Genomic DNA, 9991 nt, shown 5'->3' with positions numbered 1-9991 from the left:
TTGATTTCCTTCATGTGAATAGGGAAAAATGTATGAACCGTATTATTCATCTCTTAAATTTGATGAAGCACTAGATGCAACATGATTAAAATATGGCAAAGGTGGTGAATTTGATCTAAATTCCTCATCTCTAGGGTAATAACCGAACCCTTGATTTGGAGTTATTTTACATTGTCCCTATATTAGTTAAATAATTATAGATGTGATGTCAAAACTTGTTAATATGCATTATTTAGATAAAAATAAAATTAATTTTTTATTATCTAAATATATTAAATTTTTTTCAACCAAGTATAATTGTACAAGATAATTTACACTTTCACAATTTGCCTACTTCAATTTTTTTTGTTTAACGAAGCAGAACTTGGAAGTTAACTCTCTCTTTTTTTTTTTTTGCCTTTTTCTAATTAATTTATCATTTTAACCTACATAATTGAGATACATGGAATAAATAAATTACATTTATGATCATTAAAATGTATCCAAATAATGACTATGTATTTTCCAACTAAAACTTAGATAAGTGACTACTAATACAATTAATCATATACTTAATAATATATAAAAAAAATGCCAAAATGCATTACATAAATTTACAAATATCTAAAGATCACATCTAAATATTAAATTCAAAAAAAATTAAAATTGAGAAACTATTTTGAAAGAAGATGCGAATCTTTTGGTCTGATACTTGAGTTTAAGATTAGGAGTCCAATCTCTTAATTACTTGGGCCAAACTTGGATTTTAAGATCTTTTAATTTATTCTTTTATTTGTTTCCATCCTCTCCAGTACAAAAGCCCAGCTTGTCCAATTTTAGCGTTGTTCCTCCCACTCCAGATTTAGCCGTCCTTGTCGTTATTTCTTTTCCCTTTCTCTTTCACTTTTTTTTTCTCCTTCGCTCTTTGAAAATTGATGTTCCCTCTCTGCAAATTTGAAGAAGTTCCCTTGCAAACTGATGAAGAAATTGATAGTACATTTTTCCAAAAAATGATTCTGTGCTCTGCTTTCTCATCTTATCTTCCCCTTTCCCCTTTCCCTTGCGATTGTGGCTGAAAAAGAAAAGAAGAAATCATGAAGGGAATGACAGCCTTTTGTTGGTGCAGGGCTTTGTAGTTGTATGGCAATAATTGATTTGATGCAGGCCCTTTGTGTGCCCTTTTGTACTCTGTTCATGTTTTGTTTGGTTTCAATTACTAGGAGTTCAATTTTTGGGTAAAAGTAAAAAAAGAAGAGATGAATTATTAGGTGTTTTATTTTTTGTTCATGATTTGACCAATTCAACTCCAAGTCGACTCCAAGATTTTGGGTGACATTCTACTACACGGTTTTAACTTAACCGGTCAATATCGACCGAGTCAAAGTGATTCGCATTCGATATGGAATACTCGATGATTCAAAAATCAATATTGTACCAATTCCCTCCATTCCTATTCCGGTTATGACTCAGCCAAGATGGCTAACCCTGCTAAGGACATGGAGGTAGTACTCAAAGGTATTCCACAACACATAACCTGCCAAATGAATGTAGAAATCAAGGAAGCTTTGTTCTCAATACATCCAAACAAGGCCCCGTGCTTGATGGTATGGCACCCTTACTTTTCCAAAAATTCTGGAGTATCATCCATAAGGATGTGGTAGGAGCTAAGAAGGGGCCAACAAGCAGCAAGATTGGGATTGGCATCAGGAGTAGTAACTGGAAGGATCAAGTCTCAATCAAGCATGGGCACTGCCAAGAGGATTGTGGTGCTTCACCTGAGGAATTAGCAAATGGGATCAGGTTGGCTCTAGTTAAAAGCACGCGAGCAAGGCTGCACTGAAATTCAAGTCCTAATTGACAACAGAAAATTGCTGCACAAAATCTCTAGTCCCGCTATCAATGATGCAATGCTGGCTAAAATACTAAAGGACGTGAATCATCTAAAGCAAATGTTTGCAAGTTGCACGTTCACGAGAAGCATAGAAGATAGGATTAGTAACAATAAAGTTAATAGACTAGCTCTTGTTGCTAGCTACTTACTGCATGGTATCCAATGGAAGCTTTGCTTCCCATTGTGGGATGTTGATATTAATGGTAATGCCTTGCCATTGATGACTGGAAATTGCAGAAGAAAATGCAGTTTAAGTGTGTTACAAACGTGTAATCAGGTATGATCACATATCGTAAAGGTTTTCTGGATATGTAATGCAGAAGAATTTGCAGTTCATCAAGTCTGCTGCAAATCTGCAAGTTGTTATGACCTTAGCCAACTATCTATTTGGCTAAGTTACAGGTGCAGGTCTTTTTTTAATTTTTGGTTGTTTACAAGCGAAGGTTAATCTGAGCAAAGAATGAGAAAAAAGTTCTGTAACATTATCATCTCAGTTGTTCTGAAAGCACCTCCGAGAATTAGAAGTCCATAAGTTTTCTTCTTTCGCTTCGAGGGATGGTCTTCAGGATCTTACACGATGGAAAACCTACATGCCAAAAGAAATGAATTGGTACACTCAACTGTACTTTAAATCCGCAAAGATATTAAGCATGAAAAACACATTGCTCCAATTCTCCGAATGCCCAAAGGAAACAAATTAAAACACTAGATCAAGGAAAATTAAATAGATATTGCAGCTGGTTCCTCTCTATCTGACAAGGAAATCAGCAAACCTGGGATGAAAGTCCAAGTATCAATTTGCACCCATAGGCCTCTCCTATACGGCATCATCATTATTGCAGTACCAAAGTCGCTTCCACAAAAAACTACTAAACTGGATCACTGTCCCCTGGCATAGATTCTAATGCAATTTGCCTACCACATACTAGTCAGTCATGAAGACCAGCTTATGGTAGAAACGTGTCATCCACAAAACCTTCTAAAAGTTAATGAGCCGATATAAAGAATTAAAAGAATTTTTTCACCTACATTATTATTAAGACTACCTACTGCACCTCACTATTTACCTCACTTCTTTCAACCCATGCTGCATCAATATTTAACTACTTTATCGAAATGTAGTGATACAGCATGAATTAAATAAACAAAATCCAAGTACATTATTGATCTGGACACTATCAGAATTAGATAAGATGAAAGTAGAAAGGAATACCATACACTATGCCAATTACTAATGTAAATAGCAGCACACCAATCTCGAATACACCATCTTTATCATCTAACAAAATAAGTAGAAGAAAATATACAAAGTCGCAAACAAGACTATTACCTCTCAAAATCACATTACTACTCATCTCTGTACTGCTTACTGGAAGCACCCAATAACAACAGCACCTCTGCCCAGTGGGGTATCAGATGTATACACTCAAAATAGCAGCTGAAAATGTTCTCACTGTCATCGAATACCTCCAGTCATCAAGCTGGTGCTTCCAAATCATCACATTACAAGCTGAAACCTACACAAAAAATCTTCAACCTTAGAAGGGTAGCCAGCACTAGGAACTGAACCTTTGCAACTAAATGTATGACTCCAACAATACACATATTCCATATTGCAAACAGCAAAAGCCAATTCGCTTGTTAATTCATTATTCAGGCGTCATTATAAACAATTCTGAGCTACGTGCACATACCTTTTTACTTATAAGCCATATTTGCACTAATAAATACAACTGATACAAATACTTCTTTCATGCTAAAAGCAAGAGAGGAATGGCACGTGAAAAGAACAATGGATCTGATTGACTATGAATATGCATTCAGAAGTTACATAATGTGAAGGTGCACCAGAAAATGTTAACATGGAACCATCTACTTTTCAACATCTTACCAATTGTAAAGGAAAAGAGAGGTGGGGAAGGAAGAGAGCGAGAGAGAGAGTTAAACACTCTCTCCTGCTTCTCATTCTTAAGAATCATAACTTAGATAACAGAAAGAGTCTTTAGTGTGATGAAATAGCTCAAACAGGATCTTCTTCATTTTCTTTGTGAAAAGCCTGCATATCTAGCTCTGTTTGTGTGCTTGTACTCTTCTTTGAAAAAAATGAGGGAGGGAGAGACAGAGAGAGGGAAAGACAATCTGTTCTCCTCATATAGGAAGTGAGGGGTTCACCTGCTTTATAGTACACTCCACAAGAATTTGATACATTGACTGCATACATCGTGGCTTTCTTCAGATTCACACTGTTTGAAAGTTAACAAGGGGTAGTTACACTTTCAAAATAAAAATTATACCTTTGATGAGTTGATAGACAAGACATTCAGTGAGGAAAAAGATTTACCTTATTGGTTAATGAAAGCATCCACCTTTTATCAGGAGAATTCTTCTAATTGCGTAATTTAGTTGCAGATTTAATTAACTTGATAAGAAAGTTCTCCAAGCCAATCTCAACCTTTTCACTTTCAGATCCAACTCTGCAGCATCTTCATTGACTAACCACAGAAGATACCCCCAAATCTACTTTTGCTACTCTCTACAAAATTACAGCAGAAACAATTTATTCAATATTCAGTAACTGACTCGTTCAGATTATGAATCCATCGAAGGATAGCATCTCAATGATAGTAATTCTTCCAGAACCCACCAAACCTTGAGTAAGAAAATATTTTTGGTAGATGAAAATAGAAGCCAATATGTCCAAAAGAACTTTAGTCACGATGATAAATATCTAAAGAAGTAAGCAGAATAGAATAAAATATAAATGGAACATTAACTTCTGATCAAATATGATGAAACTAGATTTCAATCAACTGGAATTTTTAAAACCTAAAATATTACTGCCATCTACGATAAATTCCAAATTGTTTAGGCTCATAGTAGGAGGAAAACATAGATAAGCTTGACACACAACTAGAAACTAAAGGAGAACATCATAAAAAATCAAGGGGATAGTTAGTTGCTTGGCAATATGTTGCTAAACAAGAATCCTACCACAAATTCAAAGAAAATGCTAACCAACATATGATCAAATAATCAACTCACATGGTATAAAAATTGGAATAGTTGCTTCTTTGGGTTTTTATTTGCTGCAAAGAATACAGTGTCCATATTTTGAATATTGAATCATATCCCCAGCTTTTGGTATTTTATCACCTGCGTTTCCAAAGTAGCATTATTGTAAGAGAACATATCGAGCAGTGGTAACTTATTCAGAAACAAAACAATAATATCTATAACTTCTCTACGTTAATCCATTTTATTTTTTTTAATAGAAGACATGTTGATAAAGAGCTAGAGAGAGACCTTAAAAAAATCCTTATCCAGAACAGTACAGACAAGGACAAGACCCAAAAAGGAGAAAAGAAAACAAACACCAAGAAAAGAAGTTCACAAAGAAAAGTATAAGACCCACAAAAACAAAAGAAAATAGGTTAGTACAACCAATTGTAAGCATGTGCGCGCGCACAAGAGAGTGAGAGGTGCAAGTGGAGCTAAACAAATACATTCTGGGCACATTTAAGATCGTATGGAATCAGGAACTACTAATAGTCTTTGCTCTCAAATAGGCTAGGGTAACCATTGAAAATGACCAATATAAAACATGTGAGAATCTTGGAAACTTAGTGCGCCAAAACTGGATCTTTTTGCAGGACACCCTACTTTATAAAGCAGTCAGAAAACAATATTAAATTATCTCCATAAGCAATGTCACACATGGAATTTTTGAAAGTGGGTTCCATTTTTCTTGTTTCTCTCCCCTTTGGAGATCATGGCACCATTTGGATTGAAGGAAAGGAAGGGAAAGGACACCAATGGAAAGGAAAGGAAAGGAGAGTAGAGGAAAGTGGCATTCATCCATCTTGTTTGGATCAAGTATGGAAGGGAAAGGGAATACTGAATTTTTGTTTGGATTGAAGAAGGAAAACAAAGGAAAGGAAAATATCAAGTGTTAATTTACTGGAAAAGATAGAGAAAATGATCTATTAAAAAAAATTAATTATTTCAATTAATTTGGTTTCATTTCCCTCCATTTCCACCTACTTTTGGGCAAAAACCATAACTCAACAAAACAACTAGACCCTTTCCCTCCCTATCCTTTCCTTTCCCTCTTCAAAAATCAATCCAAACAACAAAAACCAAATCACTCCAATTCCTTTCCTTTCCTTTCCCTCCCATTCCTTCAATCCAAGTGCTATGGGGCTAACACTAAGTGGCTTAACTAGTCTTATTTTCTGCACTTCTCTCTCATGGGCATATGCCACTTTTCCTTCAGGCAAACCAGTAACTGCTCTTCCAATACAAAATGCGAACCTATGCACCTTTTATGCAGTAGGTATTTCATACTCTTCATGCTACATTTACAAAAATAGTCAGGCTTAAGTTGTAAAACATTTCCTGATAAATGAACATCCAAGTGCAAATTCAGTTGCTTTACTTTCACCCCTCATGAAACTCAAACTCCAGAAGTGCATTTTATGTTAATTAATTCCATTAAGAGTAGAGTCCTGTACATGTTTAAAAAGGAAAAAAGAGAAAAAAAAAAAAGAAAAAAAAAAGAAAAGCAAAAAGAGCATGATGTATAAATGCACTGATACAGTGAAAATTGTAGCTAACTCCATAGCCATTACTATACAAACTTTCCTTAACAATCTTAAACATGGGAACATTTACCTATTAATTTGAGGTAGTAAGAGAGTTCAGAGGAAAAAACTAACAGCAATTACTCACCTCATTTTGGAAGATGAAAAAGGTTGACGACGAAACGAGATAATCTTATTGCTTTACTCTTTCACCAGGTGAGATGGTTTAACTTTTTTCATCAACAAGCGCCTTCTGGTTTTTCAGGTTTGTACATTTTGAACAGCATATTGACCTCTGACTGGGAAAAGACCTCTTCTAGTCATCTCATTCTGCAAGAAAAGAGCTTCATTAACGTCACCAAGCTCGTGATATTTCCTGATAAGGCAACCATATATGATCACGTCAGGAAGGACACCATTTTCAATCATCTCGTCAAACAAATTCCTTGCTCGTTGTATGTCACCACATCTTGAGAGTCCTGATATCAAAGTAGTGTAGGCATGAAGATCAAGCTTCAAGCCAGTTTCAACCATTCTGTTCCGCAATTCCAAGGCATCCTCAACCTTTCCACTTTTCAAATTTCCATCCATCAAAGCCGTATAAGCAATTTTATCTGGAAATATACCCTTGTCAATCATTTCATCAAACAAACTTTTAGCATCCTCAATACGTTTACTTTTGCACAGGCCATCAATAAGTGCTGTGTAAACTACAACATTAGGTTGCAAACCAATCTGCTGCATTCTACTAAAACAATCAACTGCCTCTTGTATAGATCCCAATCTGCAATAACCATCAATTAACACACTGTAGGTCACAATTGTTGGGGAAATTCCTTTTCCCTTCATTTTATCAAGTAAACTGCATGCCTCAGCAGACTTTCCTGCCTTAAAATATGCATCAACAAGTGTAGTGTATATCACATGATTCACTTTGACACCATGGCCCTTCATTTCATTAAGTAGACGCTTGGCTTCATCCAAATTCCCTTGACTGCATACACCCCAGACAATAGTTGCATAGAGGAATAAGTCATGTTCAATTTGGTTTTCTTTCATTTGATTCAGAACTTCCATAGCATGTTCTATCCTGTTAGCTTTTATATACCCATGAATAAGAGCTGTATATATCTTCTCATTTGGGATTATCCCATCTTTCTCCATTGCAATGAAAACTTCCTCTGCTTCCTTCATCTTCCCTTCTTCACAAAGGCCGTCTACCAATACGGTGTAAGTAACAATGTTCAACTTGCATCCCATTTCCAACATCTCTTTGAGTAGTTTTAAAGCATCATCCAATTTACCTGCTTTACAATTTGCATCAATTAAAGAAGTATATGTAAATTCATTAGGAGTAAGACCAACTCTCCACATGTCCAGATAAAACTTGAGAGCCTGTTGCAATAGTCCTTCTTTGCAAAAAGCATCAACAAATGTGCTATAAGTTACCGTATCAGGTTTTAAACCACTGTCCTTCATCTGACGGAGAAAATCAAATGCTTTTGGCATTTTCTCTGATTTACAAGAACAATTAATCAATGTATTATATGTAATCACATCAGGGGGACACCCAGCATCTTTCATTTCTTCATATAAACCAAACACATCCTCCAAATGGCCAAATTTTCCATATCCATCTAAAAGAGTATTGTAAGTAATAGTATCTGGACTAACACCCATCTGTTTCATCCGTGCAAACAACCTTTGTGCTGATTCCAAGTCCCCTTCTTTACAGAAAATATCAATCATAATATTGTACGTATATACCGACAAAACAATCCCAGCGTCAATTACATCTCCAAAAAACTTATTTGCCATGATTGCATCATCCTTCTTAGAAAGCCTATGCAAAAGATGATTACAAGACCGTAGCTTTGGAAGAACTCTATACCCTCTCATCCTCAAAAAGCATTCGCTTGCTTCCTCAAGCAAGCCTAACTCAACAAAAACACTAAACAATGCGTCAAAAACTCCATAACCTGGAAAGCAAATATTCCTTGTCGCCCACAAAACATCAACTATACTGCAACAAGGGGACACCTTGTTGCCATTATTTAAACTAACCAATTCTTTAAGAACATAATTGGCTTCAGAATAAAACTTAGAACAGAACAAAATGTGGGCAATTATACAATAATTTTCTGTAGTATGACAAAATTTATCCTGGGTTTTTGCCCAGTGGAACAACTTCAGAGCCAATGTAGGTTCTTGCTTCAACTCAACCAAGATTCTGGAAACCCAAATGGGAGCTAAAGCAGATTTAAGCAATTCCAATATCCTAAAATCATCCCATCTACCTTCATTCACAATTTTCCTTATCATTTCCTTGTCAAATCCTTTATCATTTAATCTACCACTAGAACCAGCAGCTTCTGAGGAATATGGGCTTTGAAAAAAGCAATAAAAACTGGTGACCAACATCATGAATTCCCGTGAAAAAGCACAAGATGAAGGAATCAAATGCGGGGCAGAGTGCAATCTTACTGGGTAAGAATGAGCTTTTCTGATGAATTTGATGCTGCCCAAAAGGCTGCGGACAATAATTAACATGGCTACACCAATAAAGCAAATCAAAACATCTTCAGTCATTGCTTCCGTTGAGATATTAAACCAGCAGCTTTCATTTCTGCATACGTTTTCTTTCTTCCCTTCAAAACGCAAAATCAGAATTTTGAATAATGATGGAGAAAGGGAGGGTTTTTAGGGTTTATGATGCACTGCTTTTTGATGGAAGAAATCAAGAAAATTGTTGAAGAAAATGGTCGGCACAAGGAAATCAAGAAATTGGGTGTAAAATGCGGCCCAAATTTTCATTGGGCCAAATCCATTTCCATAAAAATATGGGTTATCGCGTTGTGCTTATTGGGCCTAATCAAGTTTTCTCCAGTTAGGTTAAGTAGCTTCCAAAGATTTTAGCTTTTTTCCCCTCTTTCTGTCCTAGAAGTATACATAATTACTATATAATTAGTTTGTATATTGAATTGTCATATGATGTTATGGAATGAAATTATTAGGGTAGCAATGATAGAACTGACGCATGGAATAAGTAACAATTATGTAATGTCCTCCAATTTTCTAATTTAATGTGTAAAAGTATAATTTTGAAAGTAATTAAGAAGGAATGCATAACCAATTACTGGCATTGGAAATATTGCTCGACGAAAATTGTTTTTTCAAAAAACCAATAATTGGCCTTGGAAAAGTTGCTCCATGCAAAACCATTTTTCTTGCATTAATGTCCATTTTATGTATGAAGCCAATATTAAGTTATGTTCTGATTTTATATCCTTAACTATCTTTTTTTTTTCAACACAGGGAGTATCCTAACTTTTGCCAAACTAATCTCCCTGCGTCTGTGCACCCCGTCCCCCAAGGATATACAAACGATAGAGAAGTGATTCGAACACACGATTTCGGAACCTAACTAGGCTACCCCGAGACCATCCGGAACCTTAACTGTCTTATTTGGTTCTAGGTTTTCCGACTCTTTGTGGGATTTGTTGTAGTGCTACTGAGTTGTAATTGTAGAAATTCCCAACAT

At 35.6% G+C, this 9991-nt stretch overlaps 1 protein-coding gene across 1 annotated transcript; it reads right to left on the bottom strand.

Annotated features, from left to right (window-relative positions):
- Positions 1-2059: 2059 nt before the first annotated feature.
- LOC113713478 (uncharacterized) lies at positions 2060-9204 on the bottom strand. Its single transcript, XM_027237205.2, has 6 exons — positions 6599-9204; positions 4913-5023; positions 4212-4403; positions 4043-4113; positions 3201-3387; positions 2060-2456 (listed from the first exon to the last, which is right to left on the bottom strand). Exon 1 carries the CDS (start codon positions 9037-9039, stop codon positions 6712-6714), a length of 2328 nt encoding a protein of 775 aa, XP_027093006.2. The 5' UTR covers positions 9040-9204; the 3' UTR covers positions 2060-2456; positions 3201-3387; positions 4043-4113; positions 4212-4403; positions 4913-5023; positions 6599-6711.
- Positions 9205-9991: the final 787 nt, after the last annotated feature.

Source organism: Coffea arabica, chromosome 10c (genome assembly GCF_036785885.1).
Source record: "Coffea arabica cultivar ET-39 chromosome 10c, Coffea Arabica ET-39 HiFi, whole genome shotgun sequence".
Taxonomy (NCBI): Eukaryota; Viridiplantae; Streptophyta; class Magnoliopsida; order Gentianales; family Rubiaceae; genus Coffea; species Coffea arabica.
This window is presented reverse-complemented; position numbering and strand designations above follow the sequence as displayed.

Excerpts from the sequence above, each read along its gene's own strand:
- LOC113713478 (XM_027237205.2), bottom strand. The coding sequence starts at position 9,039 with ATGACTGAAGATGTTTTGATTTGCTTTATTGGTGTAGCCATGTTAATT.